Below are 19,471 nucleotides of genomic sequence, written 5' to 3' on the forward strand. Positions count from 1 at the left end.
CGCTGTGGTGGCCTGGGGATCGCAGGTTTGGATTCCTGCGCGCGCCGATGCGCTGCTTGTTAAGCCATGCTGTGGCAGCGTCCCACGTAAAGTGGAGGAAGATGGCCACGGAGGTTAGCTCAGGGCCAATCTTCTTCAAGAAAAAAGCAGGAGGATTGGCATCATTTGTTAGTTCAGGGCTAGTCCTCCTCACAAAAAATTAAAAATAAAAAAAATAAAAAGGTTAAATGACTCACTAAAGGCCACACAGATTTTTACCTGAGTGTTCTGGCTTCGGTCCAGTGCTCTTTCTAATCTCTAATGGGAGATCTGGGTCTGTCCTTAATCAGCTTTCCTTTGGGCCTAATTTTTCTAGTTTGCAAATGCCACCAGGCCGAGTGGTACTGAAAGTCCCTCAGTCCTCTAGGATATTCTAACTGCCAGTTCTGCTCCTAGATTTGCTTCCCACTAATTATGTCACATGTCAATTTGGTCAAGTCATTCAAACTCCCTGGCTTGTTCTGTAATTAAATTGTGTTCCAGAAACCTGAGTTCTAAAGTGCTGATTCTGTGAAAAGATACTCTTGTGCTGTTTTGATGAGTGTCCCCATTTACCAGGAGCTCTGATACCTTCACAGCATCTCCTCCGGCGGGAAGGTCTATTCAGTTGTGCATTCACGTTAAGCACAAGTTATGTCAAATATTTAAGTCACTGGCCCACGCCAAAAATCACTTAAATTACACTGGCAATAATCCAACACCACATCCACACACAACAAAATGATACCATGTCTTAAGGGAAAATACAGTACAGGAAGCCTGAACCAAAGCAATCCGAAGGCCGTGACTGTCACACCGAGGAGCTGTCAGTAATAGACCAAGACCCTTCCAACCGAGTAGGTGTTAGCCCTTTGTCTCAAGGCGCTGGAGAGAATTCCTTTACTCCCGGGTATACAACAGATTCCTTGAATAGTGCTTTTTCTTTTTAAATAAAATGCCAGGGAGCCAATGAAATAGCCTACAATTCATTAGGAACTACAAGATCAGAGGCCGGTTTAGAGTTACAGTTGTCATAGGCGGGTGCGCTTTCCCGAATGTCCTCGGCGGGATGGATTTCCTTGCGGGAGGCAGAATGGAAAATGTTTTGTTTTGTTTTTCTACCGGGTATTAGCGCATTTATTTTTCATCACTACCTCTCCAGTACTTGCGTCCTCAATTATACCTTAAAATCAAGGCCTTGAGCCCCAAGTCCCAGCAAGGTTAACCAGCCCAGAGACTCAGTCCGTCCTCCTAACTCCTGACACCCGGCCCGCCTGAGGTCAGACTGCAGCCGAGGCTCGCCGAGGCCTCCGGGAACCTGCGGGGAGGGAAGCAGCCTGGAGGCCGGGCCCCGGCGCCCCGGCTCCTCCGGCTCCTCCGGCTCCCGCAGCCTCAACGCACCGCCGACTTCCGCTGCCCCGGGGAGCACCTCCCGGCCACCAGCCGCCCGCCCGGTGCGCCGCTGGTTCCCCGCCCGCTGGGTGCGCTCCCGCGCGGGGCGGGGCCGCGGCCGACGTGGCTGTTAAGAGGCCGCCCCGGCGCCGAGCGGGAGCCGAGAGCTGGCGGCGGAGCCCGAGCTGGGACGAGCGGGACGTGGCGGTGAGCTCAGCCCCGGCCCGGCGCTCGCGGGAGCCCGGTGGGCGTGGGGAGGGGGAGCGGGAGCGGGAGCGGGCGGGCCTCCCCGGTCGGGCGGCGCGACCTCCCCGGGCAGCCGGGCGGAGGTCCGGCGTCGGCCCGCCGCGCCGCGCACGTGCCCCGGGACCCGCGGCGCCCTTCGCCCTGGCGCCGCCGGGGGGACGGCGGGCTGGGCGGCCGCCTCCCCGCGGGGGTCACCTGCTGGAAAACGCTGCCCTCCTTTGCCCCCGTGGTGGCAGCTGGCCTCCGCGCTCCGCGCCGCCCGAGCGCTGGGGAGGTTGGAGGCGCCGATGAATGGGCGACTCCGGCAGGCTGCCGGGCCGAGTCAGCGGACGTTCGGCAAGTTGGAACTGGTTTCTCGCGCTGCCCCTGTGCGGACCAGGATCCCGGCCCGGAGGAGGAGCGCCTCGCCGGGCTGCTTGGGGGCGAGCCTGGTGTGCATCCGAGCGCCCCTGTGCTCCGGCCCCCGCCGCGCCAGCTTCAGCCTGAAGCTGGAATCTTCCGTGGCGGTTCGTGTAGGTGGTGGGAAGTGCCTCGTCGGATTCTCCCATACGAAGTTAATTTCCCTGAGGAACGAGAAGGATGTATGATTGGCGCTGTTGGCTGTCTCTCCCGAAGTGGGACCCTGGTGTAGTTTGAAAGAGGGGTAAAGGGACGCTGAAACGATTCCGTTTTTCTGTTCCAAGCGGTGCCGAAGGCTCACGAATGGGTTTTTAGCTCCTGCTGGTCAGTCTTGCCTCCCCCGAGCCATATGTCTTCTTCAAGCCAAAGTTACGCATATGTGAATCAATTGCCCGCACCCTCTGAGTTAATCTGTTAGTTCCTGTCACTGTTTATTATCCTAATAATTCTACAAGTAGTTATTTGTAGGATTTGGTGTGTTTAAGTCTGGCTTACCTAAAGGATTGAATTTACCTTGATGACATATGCCTTTCTTTACTTCTAAGAAAGAAATGCCCACAACAAAAGGAATGAACACACCGAAAGGCCACACTGGATGTGACCTGCCTGTGTGACTTCTCTCCCCACTCGCCCCCATTTTCCTCTGAAATGCAGGGTTCAGTGTTTTTTTTTTTTTTCTTTTTGGCCAGGTCAGAATATTCTGGAATTAAGTATTGGTTAGTAAGCACAGACCCAAAAGGTGAGACTTGAGTTTAATCCTCTCTCTACCTGTGGCTCTTCGTATGACCTTGGACAGGCCGTTGTCTTCCTCTGGCCTCCGTTTTCCATCTGGAAAAGGAGGAGAGTGGATTAGACCCTGATGTCCTTCTCTAGATGCCCGATGGCCACCACCTTATCAACCTTGGTAATTGGTCCTGCCTCTCCAGGCCCATCAATAACATAAAATTGGTGTCTTGTAGGTCTTAGTTGCTTTATTAAATACTGTGCTTTTCTTGTTGCTCGTTTAAAAAGTTTTTGTAAAGAAAGGAAGATTCTTGGTGTCTGGTCATTGGCAACATGCTTCAAGGGGTTAAAAAACTTGGCTAAGATTGTTTTCTGCTGGCGTTGAGGATGACCTTGGCGTTTGTCAATGACCCGGCCACCCCCCCACCCCCCCTCTGAGAGGTGGCCTGACTGGGATCACACAGGTCTTCAGTGCAAGGAATAAAAATTCCTTGTTATTCACGCATAAGTCACTTACATCGTTTGAACACCCTACGGGATTGTCGCTGAATTGGTTATTTGAATATTCTATGTTAAGGAGCCAACTTTCCTTTTTCTAGTCGATGTTTATTAAGTCCATGCTCAGCAATAACTGATTTTTGTCTAAAAGTAGAGTAGTAGACTCTAGTTTTCCCAAATTTCCTAGGTTTCAGCCCAAACCTGCTGAATCAAGGTTTCCAGGAGGGAGGCCTGGTTATCTGAATCTTGAACAAGTGCCCCAGGTGGTTCTTATCCAGCAAATTTGGGACACAGTGGACCAGGTGTTGCTCTTCGGAGTGGTTGGTGGCCAGGCCATATCCGCCTCATCTGCGAGGGAGCAGTCGAGACGGGCAGCGTTTCTGGCCCCAGCTGAGGCCTGTCGCCTCGGAATGTGCGTTTTAACGAGGTCCCCGGGTGATTTGAGTGCACATTCACAGTTGAGCTCTGGAGGGGACTACGATGACAGTAACATTTGGTGCTGACGTGGCTATCTGTGATGGCCTTTGTGTTATGATGACAATACTTTTATTATTCACCTTGTATAGATGGGGACCCCCAGCTCCAGAGGCCCAGGGAGCCCCCTGGTGGCAGAGCAGGCATTCAGTGTCACCAGCCGGTGTCACTCGGCAGAGCTCCTGACCTGCTCCTTCCCAGACTGTTTGGTGACCTCCTCTTGGAGACCCAGCACAGGCCACTGTCTGGATTTCGGTCTGAGCTTGGTGGACTGATAGATCGACGTCACCTCTGAAAACTAATTCGATGTGGGACGTCTGTGGTTGGCTCACTTATTTGGCATTTGTTTCTAAGGTTTTCAGAAAGGTTGGTTGAGGTGCCCCCCCACCCCGACCCCGTGGCTGTGGTGTTGATACTCAGGAAACATTTTTGACCCTCGAGCTTTCCGTGGGGAGGTGGTGGGTGGGAGAGGGGAGGCCACGGCTAAGCTGCATGGACACCTTGAGCCCTCTTCCTTTGGAGCGAGTAGAGCCCCTTTCGCGGGTCCCAGAAGTTCAGGCCCGGTAACTAGGCAGCAGGCCTAGAGAAAGGGAGGCTGCAGGGGTCTGACTGACGGTGAACCCTTCCCTCCTCCCAGGGATATGAGGCGCCTGTCCTAAGCTCCAGAGAGCTGCCTTCCACGGAGCCCAGCAGAGGAGCAGACGAACATGAAGTCCAATCCTGCCATCCAGGCTGCCATTGACCTCACGGCAGGGGCCGCAGGTAATCCCAGAGAAGACCCGTCCCCTCCTCCCAGTACCTTCTACAGGTGAGGTCGAGTGAGAGCGTGGTGAACGCGTTACCTTGGTCACTCCAGAGGCAATACGCCTTAACTCTGGGATGAAGCCATTTGATGGAAGTGTAATACTGTGTCCAAGCATGGCAGAAGGTGGAGTAGTTCCCGTTGTGATAAAACTTTTTGAGTCGGGGTGCGGGCATAGCCAGTTTACAGCTGGAAGACATCGCAGCTCAGAGCTGACGTCCCTTGTCCATGGTCACACAGCTGGGATATGTGGGTGACGTGGGCTTCCACTCTGAGCCTGGCAGTCTTCAGAGCCCTTGTAGTGCAAAAATCACACCGTGCCATCTCTCCAGGGAAATCCCAGTTACTGACCTTCCTGCTGCCAGGGAGAGAAAGGAGGACACCCTTTAGAAGTGTCTTTGGTAAATGAGACTGACGTTCGCCTGTGTCTTAAAGCCCTGAGAGGAAAGGAGAGGCCCTAGGATTTGCCGGGGGAATGGTGGGCGGCCCCATGGGCGCAGGTCAGCACTCCTGGGCAGCGCTTGCAACATGCAGGCCAGTCTTTAGAGAGATCACCTTACTCAGCCTGAGGCGAATGGCAGAGGTGGACGTGCAGGGGTGGTAACTTGGTTCTCCAGGTTCCTGTGTTATTTTAGGGCTGGAGGACCACTGGAATGCTCATACTTCTTGGATGAAAACCCTGGTCTACCCTTGCCTCCCGCACCGATTCTTATAATGAGTCACAGCTCCCCGGAGTGGAGAGGCCAGGGGGGTGGCTTGCCCTTTGTCCTCTTATCTGGTGGGACCTCCTGGGTCAACAGCCCAAGTGTAGTCGGAGAGCCGCCTCCTCTTATCCTGTCCTTAATTATAAAAAAGAAGTCGGGTTCAGAGAGGAACAAAGTATTTTCCCATAATCCAAAGGTCGGCCAAGGTAGGCTAATGAGGAAGGCCATGAGGAATGCCAGAGACAGCGCATTGCAGACGCTGATAAGAAGTGCAGGGGAGGGCATGGGCTCCCGGGTTAGAGAGCAAGAGAGCACAAGGAGTGTCCCACTCCAGGAGCAGGGGAAACTTAGGGCCACCCGGGTTCCGCCCAGTGGCCTCTTGCCAACTGCGTGACTTTGGGTCAGCCCCTCATCCTGCCGTGGAATCAAGCTGCAGCCCCCAGGCTCCCTCGCTCACATGCCACATTCAGAGGACACTGACCATGGGAACATGGAACCATTCGCCTGCCTCTGGCATCCTCTTACCATCCCGTGAACCCTTTGGGCTCAGTTTTTGTTTCTGCAACGGGAGGGTATTTAACCACAGGAGATATTCTCAGCTTTTGGAATTAAATGGCCTTCAGTCAATCAAAGGTATAGGATCTGCTGTGGTAGAATTAAAATGCTTACCTTTTGCTAGAAAGGCATTTATGTGTGGACAGGTATTGGGGGCCACATTTATAATATACAGTAAATTTTAAAGATATAAATTGCAACAGTATTGTTGGGAGTCTGGTGTGTGAGGCATTTGCTGGTGGATGTGCTTCTCTGCAACAGTATTCACATGCATCGGGCCCTTACACAACCAGCAGTTCATCTTCCCGATCACTGTGGGTGGGGGTTTCTTCCTGTGCTGGTGCGCAGGGTCGCCCCTCACTGCTGCAGCGCTGCCCTGGGTGGTTCTAACTTCCAAGGATAACCGGCTTCTTTGCAGGGGGTCTGAGCCTGTCCTGGCTCTGGGCAGAGGAGGTTCCCGTTAGTGACCTGAGAACTCTCTGCTGGGAGGCACATGGGATGCAAATGGGAGCAGCAGTCCCACTTGGGAGGGGTCCCTGTATTCAAATGATGGACCTAGAAGAGCCTTTAGAGACCCCTGGCTCTAATGTTCATTGTATATGTAGAAAAAGAGGCCCAGAGAGGGACGGTGGATTTGTTCAAGGTTGCACAGCTAGATGGTATAAAGACAGGGCTAGGACTTTGGTTGCTTGGGTCCTTGTCTAGTTCCGTTGTCTGTTAATACTACATAATGGGCCAACAGCGTTCCCAGAGAGGGGTGTTAGTTTGGAGCCTTCGCTGCCCCAGCCCCAGCTCTCTGGATGGGGAAACGGTTGGGCTTTGGGATCTTGCCAAGAGGAGAGGACCACCTCTAGTGCTTTGTGTGCACAGTCCACCCAGGAGAGTGATTCCTGCCTGAGAGCAGAGCCAGTTGTGGTCTGAGGTGACGTGGCTGTAGCATACATAGTTCTTCTCCGTGTCTCTCCTTTTTCTTGTAAATGAACCTCCCCCACCAAACAGGTTTTCAGCCCCACTCCTCTCCTCTGAAGTGCCGGGAAGCCAGCACTGTCTATCTGTGCTGCTGTGGGAGAGATTCCAGAGAAGGATCGAGAGCCCCAGGCAGCCAGCAGGGGGAGGATTTGAAGGAGAGAGGTGGTAATTGGATAACCATTGAAATGAGGCAGCGTGCATCTCAAAAGTCAAGTGGCCTTGAAGGGAAACCTTGGTAGTGCTTTAAGACTTCGTGGTTTAGCAGCTATGAAATAACACGCCCTACTTGGACTGCTCTGATGCAGTGTGCCTGTTTAACAGTGTACTGGGGGAATGTCACATTTTAGAGAATTGAAGTCTATCCTCTCAAATGTCAAAATTAAAAACAAACTGAAAGTCTTCTTTGATTGGAATGTTTTGAAAATGATGCACTTCTCTGTACTGTTAAATGGAACATTTAATGACTGCCCCCGGAGGGGTTTGAGGGTCCCGCCTCTGCGTGGGTGGAGCAGGTCCTTCTGGTTGAAGGTCTGCGTCTGGAGTTTCACCTCTGCCCTCCCTCTGAGCTGTCCTGCCCCTCGAGTTTCCTCAGCTGCTCGTCATTTGCTGACTCCACTGTGTCGAGGACTGAAAATCCCCAGCACCAGCCTTGGTCAAGTGTAGGGAGCAGCACCACCTGAGCGCCTCTCTTACAGAATAAAATGCAACTGTGACACCTCCGAAAGGATGCAGAGGCTATTTCCATTCATCTCTTAAGGAGAAGGAGATGATCACAGGTCTGAGCTCCAAGCTGGTGGGAAAATATTTAATTCCTGTAAATTATTTATAGCTTCATTAGCTTGATAAATATCTGAAGACCTGCTAGGTGTCGGGCTCAGCGGTTGGTGCTGGTGTTCAGAATAGTCATCATCCACTGGAGGGGGCATGGTGAGGGCTGCCACAGGGTCATTTGTGTGTGGTACATGACAGAGGAAATCAGCTTACCTCTGTGGGTGCAAGGAGAGAATTGGAGCTGGCATTCAAAAATTCATTAGCCTCCTGCCTTCTCCCTGTTGGAAATGTAACTGTTACAGATATACAACCCATGCATATTGAGGTAATCAATGATATCTGAACTGTTCAGGATGATTGGGTTAAAATACGGAAAACTTCCATGGGGCTGGCCCGATGGCAGCGCAGCGGTTAAGTGCGCGCGCTCTGCTGCGGTGGCCTGGGGTTCGCAGGTTCGGATCCAAGGCGCACACCGACGTACCGCTTGTCAAGCCATGCTGTGACGGCATCCCATATAAAGTGGAGGACGATGGGCATGGATGTTAGCCCAGGGCCGGTCTTCCTCAGCAAAAAGAGGATTGGCATCCGATGTTAGCTCAGAGCTGATCTTCCTCACACACACACACAAAAAAAACCCCAGAAAACTTCCAGTTAAAATATATGTATTTTTAATACAGAGTAATGTTATATATAAAAATTAAAATCTTATAATACTCTGAATTATATGCTTTATAAGCATATCTGCATCTAGATTATCTAAATTATCTACCCACTTAAATCCTGACATTCACCTCTTCTTTTGGAATGAATTATTTGGATAGAATTAGGATCTTTTTGATTTTATTCTAGCAGTAGCTAAGAGAGAATAACTAATTACAGTAAAATCTTATTAAATTATATTCCACCAATTCAGAATTGGTGATAATTTGGCAAGACAAAGCAGAAATATATCATTACTCTCCTAGAAGAAACAAGCAGTACTGTTAGGGTCACGGAGATCAGACTTGTGATCGCTTCAAGGAGAGGTCAGACAGCTTTCAGACTCTTTGGACGTGTCTGTTTCTCTGCCAATAGTTATTTGGGAGTTATTCTTGACAGCCCCTCCCCCATCTCTACTTTCCACAGCTTAGTTGGAGTAACTATGTATAATGTGAAAGTTGGGAAACTGCATTTCTTAAATATTTTATGTAAGCCTTCTCTTCAATTTTGATGAGGCTTTAATAACCTCATCCAGTGGTTATGTTTCCTGACACAAGCAGGGCACGTCTGGGGCCCAAGGAAAGTGGAAGGCGTTCGCCAGTGGCGGTTCCCAGAATGCTGACCCCAGTCCAGGGTCTGGGGACATTATAGAGGCGTTATGGCTCATTCTTTTCCCTACCTTCAGAATTTTTATTGAAGGCATCTAATGCAATTTAGATTCTGCTGTATTTAACACTCTTAGAGTATAAAAGCTTATAAATAGAGGGTTTGTGTCAAGCAGAGGTAAGTTTCAGTCCGTTCCCTGTTGGAATGCAAATCATTAATGGGGACAGTCCAAATTAGAGGTTTTTTCATAGGGTCAAATATTTAGCTCCTCAGGGATTAATTAGCCAGGCTCTTTGTTTTCTTTATCTGCTGCCTGTTCCTCTCTTGCTTTTCTGATGGTCATCAGTCCCACTGGGCATTAGGCAGAATGATGAACTGTTCCCGGATTTCTCCCCTCCTCCCTTTTATAATGCCACACACACACACACACACACACACACACACACACACTGCTGTTTATTAACCACTTGTTGTGTAGCAGGCATTAGGTTAAGCCTTCTCATCCAGTTTTATTTGTCCTCACACTAACCCCCGAGATGGACACAGCTCAGGAGTTGAGGCTCAGAAGTCACATCGCTTGTCCAGGGTCTCACAGCAGAGCCGGGCTTCAAGCCCAGGTCCCTCTGACCCCATTGCCGATGCTCCTGAACACACACCCCACCTTTGCATCCCGTAGCTTTCACTGTTGAGCACACATCTGTCCCCTACCACGTGTGAGCTCCTGCAGGGCTGGAGCTGGCTGCTGGGCACGTTAGGGAACTCCTAGAAGTGGTTTATTGGACTCGGCTAGAAGATATGGGGGAAAGAGGTGAAAATGAACTGAAGCAGAGGTGAGCCCTGGCGTAGGCTGCCTGTCCCTCGTTTCCATGGGTAGTTGGGGCTGCGCTCTGAAACACTGCTGTAGACGTGTGCTGGAGAAGGACTCTGCCCTGCTTGCAGGGGGCACAGCCTGCGTCCTGACTGGGCAGCCCTTCGACACCATGAAAGTGAAGATGCAGACGTTCCCTGGCCTGTACAGGGGCCTGACCGACTGCTGCCTGAAGACCTACTCCCAGGTGGGCTTCCGGGGCTTCTACAGGGGGACCAGCCCGGCGCTGATTGCCAACGTCGCCGAGAACTCGGTCCTCTTCATGTGCTACGGCTTCTGCCAGCAGGTGGTGCGGAAAGTGGTTGGATTGGACAAGCAGGCAAGGCTGAGGTGAGTCGAGGACACTGACACTCGTTTTCTGTTTGTTTTAGAAAACAATACTGTTGTATAGTTAATAGTTTTATGATACCTTACGGGCAAGGATGTTTCGTTTTTTAAAATAACTGCTTTCTTTCTGATTATGAAGTCATACCCCGTCATTGTATAAAACTTGGCAAACACGTATGCGTTATGCAAAAGGAGAATTGCCCACGACCCACCATGGAGAACGAACCGCCCTTACGTGCTGGTATTCTTCAGGAAATGCTTTTCAGATGCTGATGGTGGTGCTACTTCTCTCATGGGCAGAAGTGCTGGACTGAAACCATAGACACAACTTGTGATCCACCTTTTGGGCTCCAGTTCATCAGCAAAGTGCAGAACATTGGAAGAAGTTGCCTGAGCCAACTAGGTTTGAGGAGAAACTTGGAATTTTAGGAAGGGTCAGACGCATCTGAGAAGATGCAGGTGAACCTACTGTTTCTTTGGCCGAATCTGCCCCAAATATCAGACTTGAGCTTGTGCTTGGTCATCCCTTGGGTATTTATGATACAGAGACTGAAAAGAATTTGGAGACTACTGGGGTGTTTAGCCATCCCTCCTTTGAAGATTGATTTGTTTTAAATCACTTAAAATTATTGTATCAGCTTCATGGTTGCAAAGGGTGGTCTTACTGGTTGTTTTGGTAGGAGTTTGAAACCCTATGCAGCTACAGGTCCCACATGACTAAAGTGGGTTCCTTTTCTGTAGAAATGTTCTCTGGGGGTGACTAGAGGTCTAAAGATGTGCCCTTTTGTAGACAGGAATTCCATCTTGATGGATGGAGCTTGTTTTTAGAGGCCTGGGACTGGATGAGATCCCCCAGGGAGACAGTGTCTATAGAGGGCTGAGCACTGGTGCTGGGACCCTCCAGCACAGAGGGGTCAGGAAGGAGAGGAAGGAGTAAGCAGGAGACAACCCAGGAGGCTGTGGTCCCCACGACAGAAACTGACAGAAGGGACACTGTAGGGACTGTAGCTCTGCCCACTCCAGGGAGAAACCTTCTACTCGAGGAGACCTGGAGTGTAGGTCTCCTTCAGCATCCTTTGAGAGGGACAAATGAGGGGAGAAGACAGGGACACAGTGAGCAACCACAAGAGATTCTGGAGGGAGTCCTGCAGGAAAGAAACCATCCTGTTTCACTTGGCCTAACCCAGCTCTCTCATCTTTTTGAACCTGTGGGGCTGCTGCTTTTTCATCCTGCAGACAGCGTTTGCTCGTTAGCTATCGGGAAATGCTGCCTTAGTTTACACAGCTCTGACGTGTATGTCGTGGTTCTAGCCGTCACCCTGGTCCTGTGAGGGGAGCAAGGCAGGTGGTGGTGTCTGTGTGGGAGACGGGGAGACTGGAGCGCAGACAGGGACGGGCTCGGGATCACTGGTTAGTAACCGAGAAAGCGGGACGCAAAGCCGTGTCTTCTGAGCCCCCGTCCAGCAGTCTTTCCCTACAGCCACATTCGGGGCTCCGGAATGTTTCGTAGGGGTCAGAGCTAGAGAAAAGATTAGTAAGCAGAAGTAGTGAAAAGAAAAGTGCCTGTGAGAACCCGGTGGATTTCTGCAGTAACATCGTCAATATTTGTCTGCTCTCGGTTTGCGCTACCCTGCCTAGTGTTCCCCTTCGACCTTTGGCTGGACGGGGTGGTACACAGCAGGGGTGTCCAGGTACATGTTTGTCGAATGGGTGGCAAACAGTCGGTTCTTACAAAATCCTGTCCCACGCCTGGCGCCGTTTCCATTCCAGTTCCGCACGTTTACGCCGTGGGCCTAGCCGGTGGTGCGCGGCCCTCACTTAGTGCACTGGCAGAGGAGGGGGTTCATTAGAGAGCCAGAGTCCACTGCACGTCTGGTGTGGCCTTGTGGTTGCCTTGTAACAATGTGCTTGGTGTTCACTCAGCGTCCGAGCCGTTACTGCATCTTAGATTGACCAGCCAGCTGCGTTTATTGGTGCCACCTTTGTTCCAGCAAACCTGGCAAACTGGGACCCTCGTGGACTATTGCCCATCAGCAGGTTGACAGAGAGTCCCTGAGGGAGGCAAGCGTGGACCTGCAGGCTGGCCGGAAGACGGCGGAAACCATTGAAGCTTTGGTTTTGACAAACGAGCCAAGTAGGAGTGGAGGGGAAGGAACGGAGTGAGCGGCGGTGGGCAGTGTCCACACACTGGAAAGCCGTGTGCACGTACAGTTGTGTGTCTGGCTGTCGTCTGGAAATGGTTTGACCTTTAATTCTCTAAGATCAAAAGGAAGTCCATACTGCAGGCAGTGTCTTCCTCCTGCAAGAAAGCCTCACCCTGAGCCAACTCGTAGGAACCTGGGTTTGTAACAGGCCAGCTCGGCCCCTGGGGGCCCGCCTTACATCCACCTGCGTCACCGAATGGGGCACAGGAGGTCGGGGCTGAGATGGGAGGCAGGCCTTGATTTTATACTGATGTTTGACGTTAATGTATGTGACTGTTAGTTTAATGTAACTTTAGGACAACTGGATGTGGTAGGTCTATTAGGCTTTTGCTCACAGTTTGGAGAAAAATCGTTAGGGGATCTCTCTCCCATGGGCAGTCAGCTGAGGGGATGACCTCCTAGGGCCCCTCTGGAAATCTGTGACTCGTCCTGGTTATCCAGTGACAGCAGGATGCTGGCATTTAACAGGTGAGCACCAGGGAGCCAGTTGTCCTGCTGTGAGCAGTTCAGTAATTCCCGTCCTAGGAAGGATTGTCCCATCCCACGTGACGAAACCCTGTCCCAGGGTTTGGAAAGGATCTTCTTTTCTGACCCGTGGGAACTCTCCGAGAAGTCTTCTGGCAATTTGTTTCTCAGACTTTCCCCCACATTCTTGGACTCTTATTGGATTCCAGTTTCACAACCCTGCTGGTGATTGTGGCTGGTGGTATAAACCCACAGGAGATGAGGCAAATGCTTCCATTTTTGGGCTAATAAGCATTCATTTCTCCGTCTAGATTTCCGGCTTAGCCATTTTACTTAGGAGCATCGAGCTGCTGACGTGCACCGGCCTCACCCCCTTCTGCGGCACCATCGCGCCCTCCTTGTGCCGTCTGGATTCCTGAGGTCGAGGAGGTCATTGGCTGAACTGGGAAATCTTTTTGCAGTGGCAGCTTCTTGGTTAAAAATTTATCCTGGGTTTTTGTCTGTGGCAGTTATGTGCTCCGTTGCTCCAGGTGGATTCTGAGCGTGTAGGGATGGCCTCAGAACCTCGTTTTATTTAAAGCTTAGTGGCAAATACACTCCAGTATTAATAGTATGTGTTTTGGGTGATAGGACTACAGGTAATTTTTTCCTCCTTTCCATACGTTTTTGGTTTTGTTTTGTTTTGTTTTGTATGTCACTTGTGTTTCTTGTTCTGGCTGCTATAACAAAATACCATCGACTGGGTAGCTTAAACAGCACATGTTTGTCACTCACACTTCTAGAGGCTGGAAAGTCCAAGATCAAGTGCTGGCTGATTCAGTGTCTGGTGAGGGCCCTCTTCCTGGTTTGCGGAGGGACACCCCGCTGTGTCCTCACATGGCAGAGAGAGAGCACGACCCAGCTCTCTGGTCTCTTTCTGAGGGCACTAATCCCACCATGAGGACTCCACCCTCATGACCTCATCTAGACCTACTCACCTCCCACAGGGCCCCCTCAGTACCAGCACCTTGGGGGTTAAGGCTTCAACATAGGGATTTGGGGGTGGGGAACACGACATTCAGTCCACAGCACTGTGACTAACAAAGGAGTGTGGATTTGCAGTCAGGCAGACCGGGGTCTGAATCCTAGCGTTGCCACATAGTAGCTCTGTGACTTTGGGCACGTGTCTTCTCTAAGTGTCGTTTTCTCCGTATGGAAAATTGGGGTGTTGCTGTCAACCTCACAGTTGTGGGATCCTCAGATGAAACAGCAGGCACACGTTTCTGGGGGGCCCTCAGGAAGCATTTCCTCCGTTCATCCTCGCCCTCCGTTCCCACCAGGTCTTCCGCATGGTGAGTGCTGCCCGAATGGGTAACCGGGCAGGTCATTGGTCTCCTATGCTGTGTCCTTTCAGTGATCTGCAGAATGCAGCCGCCGGGTCCTTCGCCTCCGCATTCGCTGCCCTGGTGCTCTGCCCCACTGAGCTGGTGAAGTGCCGGCTACAGGCCATGTATGAAATGGAGACGTCGGGAAAGATAGCCAAAAGCCAGAAGTAAGCACCGCTCGGGCACAAACATTGGGTCTCTAACATGTACTGAGTATTTTTTAAAATATATTGTACTAAAATTAAGAGGCAGATACAGAAACAGATTTGTCTACTCCAAAATATTGTTTCTAGAACTTTCTTGAACCAGTCAGAATATTTTCTGAACAGACTGTTTATGATGGTCGGACCCACCAGCCACCCCACACAACATGGTAGGCAGATATTTAATACCCCACAAGTGATGAAGCTAGGAGCTTATACCCCTTTAGGCTTGTTGAGTGCATAAGGCATGATCCCCAACTGTATTTGGAGGCACATGGCCGACACCTTTGGAACTCGGAGAGCTGAGCCATCGTAAGGGCCAATTTGGATTCTGCTCATTCCCAGGTTTCACATGGGTGTTTAGGCTGATCACCTCAGATCCTACTGGTAACTTTCTTTACCTCCCTCCCTAATCCTTAAAGTGTATCTACAAAAGGCCCGAGTTCTGGAAACACTCAGCAGAACCATGATAAGCATAGCTACTCTTCAGTGATCAAATTCCTCGCGAGCTCAGTCTTGGAATATGCTAGTCGCCCTGTGAAGGTGTATATATCATATACATATGATTTATTTGAATTGTAAAGCAATTTATTATCCTTATTAATCTCAAAACTTGCTTATTTATCTTAACATCTGGCTGACTGAAGTTCTGGGGGTGGATATTGCTGTGGTTAACTCAAGCCTATAAATCTCCTGGGGAAAACCAGTAGATAAATTGACCATTTTCAGAGTTGTCAGTCTCCTTGTAGTAAGGATGGGGTTTGTAATAGAGCCCTATTTCCTGCACCCTTGTGATTCATTACAACCAATTTGAATCTATTATTCATAGCCTGGAGTCCAAAAGTGTAAGTCTTTAAGACTTTTTATTGAGATATAATGCACACACAGTACCAGGAATACCCACAGAAATCATAAGTGTGCAGTTCTATAAATAGTCGCAAAATGAACATGCCTTTTTAACCAGTGCCCAGATTAAGAAATAGGACATTAACAGCACCCAGAAAGTTGCCCTCATGCCCCTTGGAAGTAGTTTAAGGTACTTTTAAAGAAAATAATTGCTAGATCCAAAGGACTTAGGCAGATGGACACCTTGTGTGAAAGTAAATGTTGGTTAACTTTATTTTAGGCAGAGCAGTGGCCACGCAGGGCTGTACGGTAGCTTGGGGTTAAGACTCGGATTGGAAGGTGGGCTAACTGTGTTGAGCTGGATTACCCTGTTACATTCGCATCAGAGAATGAGAGCAGCGTTGCGGGGAGGACCTGGCTGATGGGTCACGGCTGACGAAGCCTGCTGAAGTCCGAGGAAGGAAGATAGTCGTTAAAAGCAGGTGGCCGTTATCCCCTCAGGGCTTGATCTTTATTGGTCCAAACCGAGTCACCTGCTCTTTGAGAACAGAATGAGGAGCCAGGGGTTCACCAAGCCTACCGAGGGTGTGGTTTCTGGCGCTCTCCTTCCTGCCGTGGCGCACGCCACCAGGAAGAGGAGTCTGGACGGAAGGAGTCCTGCGTTCCGGCTGCTGCAGGGGCCTGATCTGCTAAAGTAAAAACTCGTGCACACTTATCTCTCTAGGAACTAAATCCTCGGTGCTTCTTGCCTTTCAGGAGCTGTAGCTCCGTTCTTAGAATTTCTTTTGTCTTGATTGTTACTTGCTCATTTCCCTGCACTAACACAAAGCAAACAAACCCTAAACACCTGAACAAATTCTCTCCAAACACCAGATCAAAAGAAAGGTCGGGGAGCTAGGAACTGAGGGAGGTAAGAGACTGGGCAATATGATACCATTTTATTCTTGCTGAGTTTGGACAACCCCTTATTGTAATTTCACTTATTCACTATCGAAAAAATGGGTCTTAGCTCTTTTACATCTTTGATAATGACTTCTAGAAATGTATTCATCCATTTTAATAAGGTTTCTTTACCCTAGAGTAGTTCAGGAGAGAAAACTTGTTATAAAATCATTGTATCTGTGCTTCTCTGAGATTTCCTTCCACAGCAGCCTTTTAGAACTCTGGTTCTCTGTCTACAGAACTAGCTGCTTCCCTGCTGCTTCGCCTGCCGTGACTGTCTCTCTCTCTGTCTCCTCCCAGTACAGTGTGGTCTGTTGTGAAGAGCATCCTTAGAAAGGATGGCCCCTTGGGCTTCTACCATGGACTCTCGAGCACTTTACTTCGAGAAGTACCCGGCTATTTCTTCTTCTTCGGCGGCTATGAACTGAGCCGATCGTTTTTTGCATCCGGGAGATCAAAAGATGACCTAGGTGAATGTATTTGCAAGGACAGCAGGTGGGGTGATGGTGTCCGCTTCCCATGGTGGGCTTGCTGCAGATTCTGTGCACTCTGCGCCCCCTTGTGGGGTCCCTCTGGCACTGGGGAGTTTCTGGATCCCAGAGAATAACATGGCCTAACAATTTCTAGCACCTTCCTCTGGGCTTGCAATTTCCTCAGGACAGGGGCTGAAGCAGTTCATCCCAAACTTCTTTCCTGGAGTAATATTTGTGAATTTCCTCTGGATCTGTTTTAGGGAAGAAGAAATATAGAAATTACTTTCCCTATAGGAAATCACCAGTAAATGAGGAAATCACCTATAAATCAGCTTGCAGTAAGCTTAAAACTTGGTAATAAACCTTGAAAGTGTTTTGAGAGCGGTGAAAAGTGTAGTTCTTTCTGGCTTATCCTCTGTAGCTGCTGGACACAACCGTACTAACATTTGGCTCACAGAGTGATTACTTTTTTCTTAAGCACCTCCCTTCAGTGTTGGTGGACCTATTCTGGGGTTAGTCACACTCCCAGGCTTAACTGTCCTATTAATAAGACAACTTTGGTTTTTCATGGTAAAGGAAGAATCAGGGCTGTGGGGCATTAAAACATTAAAATGCTTAAGAGAAAGTTGAAAAATGACTCGGCCTGCATTTCACTGGCCTAACTATTCTCATTCCTCATGGTAGGGTGTTGCCATGCTGCTGGGGGCCTGCTGGTTGTGGGGGCCAGCCCTCTGGAGGATGGGGCAGGAGGGCCACAGTGCCACAATGACCAGCCTAAACACGACCCTCACTAGGGCCTCTTGTCCTGGCGTGATGAGGGGTAGACCCAGACCACCAAATGGAACCTTTTTCTGTTAGAGCTTTGACAGTCTCCTCAGGGAATTGTGTTCTGCAGCATTTTTATTTGTACCTACCTGTGGCCACTACTGTTGGCCTCTGGAATTGTCATATCAGCTGTTCTTGAGACAAAATACTGTTTGCTAATTTTCTTTTCTAGGCCCTGTCTCTTTGATGTTAAGTGGCGGCATTGGTGGAATCTGCCTCTGGCTTGCTGTATACCCAGTGGATTGTGTAAAATCCAGAATTCAAGTTCTTTCCATGTCTGGGAAACAGGCAGGATTTCTCGGAACCTTTATAGGTGTTGTGAGAAGTGAAGGTGAGTCTGGTCATTGCAGAAACAGAGGAGGTGTGTATGGAGTGACTGGTCATTTCGCTGCTGGTCTTGTTGAGGTGGATCAGATGTATAATTGCTCTCCTCCCCGGCCTCATCCCTTTTCTGGTACTGTATATTAATCCACCTTTGTGGATGCCTGTTTCCAAACCCCTTTCTTGAGTTTACTTTCATTATTCTCAAGAATATTTAAAGTTCTTATTCCTAACCCCTGGACCAGGTACCACCTGTCAGGATTCTTTGTTCAGAATAGCCTGGAAGGAATTTTTAAAACATGGGTTTTGTCTAAGGGAACAGATGTTTTGAAGTTAGCACGACTTGTTTTACATAATAGAGATATTAGCAGAAGATGATCTCTAAGAATCACTAAGGGACTTAAAAGAATGGACAACATCCTTAATGCTAAAGCTTCTGGAATTAGAAAGGCACTAAGCAACTTCTGAAGGTGATTTGCTATCAATATTTAGAGTTATGCAGGAGGATAAAGATTTTCTAATTAATGTTTGTATAAAACCAGTTTTAGCCTACTAGTGAGTAAAGATCTGTCCTTCCAGCATCCACTATACATCTTAAAACTTGGGATGTGAACTTCTCTGCCTTGATTTTGAGAGAGAGAGCACAGTAACAGTATGCAGAAACTTTAATTTGTATCCCAAATAGAGCACAGACATCTTGTATGTTACTGATGGTAACCCCTCTTTAAATTTCCATAACACTTTATAGTTTTACGAAGTGTTCACACCTCCCTTATCTGACTAGTTCTGCATAACTACCTTGGGCAGTGCTGATACTAGAAACAGGTCTCTGACTTCAACACCAGTGCTCCTTCTGGCCCCATGCCTCGTGGTCCTCACCCCCAGGAGAAGCTGCAAAGCTGCTGCCCCCTGTGGCCCTGTGGATGCCTTCTGTCGGCCCGTGTGAGGCCTCAGCTCTGCCCAATCCATTTACCAGGAGTTAACCAGGCGTGGAATCGGTATATGTTACCTAAGCATCAACCAGCTTTGCTGGGAGACCTAACGCTTGTCTTGTCTCCATTAGTCTGTTTAGTTCCGTTAGTCTGGGGAAACCTGGAAATAAGTCCTTCCATCACTTGTGGTTTTTAGTGCTGTTGTCTGGATTTGGAAGTGTAAAAATATCTACACTGTGCAGCTTCGTGGGGCATCTCCAAGGAGGGGAGTCTGAGTCTTTGATCACCTTTTATCTTCTAGGAATAATGGCCTTATATTCTGGCCTGAAACCTACCATGATCCGAGCGTTCCCTGCCAACGGGGCACTGTTTTTGGCCTATGAACACAGCAGGAGGTTAATGATGAGCCAGTTGGAAGCTCACTGAAGTGTTCTGGTGAACCTGGATCCGAGTGCAGGCATTTGAGGACTACGTTCATCTCAGGGTTTCCTGGAGCACAGGACCAGTGTGGAAATACTTTGATTTTGTGGGAATTTTGTTTTGTCTTCCCTTCTTCTGCTTTAAATCCTAAGCTTTATAGAAGGAGCCCTATTTTACATCATACGGTTTCTGCTCGTAATTGTACTGAAATAGGAAAGTTACTGCTCTTATCCTTGGTGGGACACGGGGTGAGCTGCTGGCCCTCTGTGCCTAATCTGAAAGGCTGGGTATAGTTATACGAGGGCTTTTGCACGACCCTGTGTGTGTACACGCAGCCTGGACGGTTATGAGTTGTGAGTGAAGCACAACTTGGTTCCCTGTTTAATCTCAAATCTCACCAGAAAAACCCGGAGGTGTAACTGTGT

The 19,471-nt window shown here is 49.6% G+C and overlaps 1 protein-coding gene across 11 annotated transcripts; it reads left to right on the forward strand.

Annotated features, from left to right (window-relative positions):
• Nucleotides 1-1,538: 1,538 nt before the first annotated feature.
• On the forward strand, nucleotides 1,539-19,223 carry LOC131410166 (mitochondrial ornithine transporter 1). 11 transcript variants are annotated; one of them, XM_058548097.1, is made up of 7 exons: nucleotides 1,539-1,617; nucleotides 4,388-4,558; nucleotides 9,796-10,054; nucleotides 14,040-14,251; nucleotides 16,376-16,545; nucleotides 17,546-17,704; nucleotides 18,928-19,223. In XM_058548097.1, exons 2-7 carry the CDS (start codon nucleotides 4,458-4,460, stop codon nucleotides 19,050-19,052), a joined length of 1,026 nt encoding a protein of 341 aa, XP_058404080.1. In that variant the 5' UTR covers nucleotides 1,539-1,617; nucleotides 4,388-4,457; the 3' UTR covers nucleotides 19,053-19,223. The 11 variants fall into 11 exon arrangements, with proteins under 11 accessions (XP_058404080.1, XP_058404079.1, XP_058404081.1 ...); XM_058548096.1 differs by lacking the exon at nucleotides 1,539-1,617 and adding an exon at nucleotides 1,716-2,379; XM_058548098.1 differs by lacking the exon at nucleotides 1,539-1,617 and adding an exon at nucleotides 1,716-2,168.
• The last annotated feature ends 248 nt before the right edge of the window (nucleotides 19,224-19,471 follow it).

The sequence above is a fragment of the Diceros bicornis genome, chromosome 9 (genome assembly GCF_020826845.1).
Source record: "Diceros bicornis minor isolate mBicDic1 chromosome 9, mDicBic1.mat.cur, whole genome shotgun sequence".
Classification (NCBI taxonomy): Eukaryota; Metazoa; Chordata; class Mammalia; order Perissodactyla; family Rhinocerotidae; genus Diceros; species Diceros bicornis.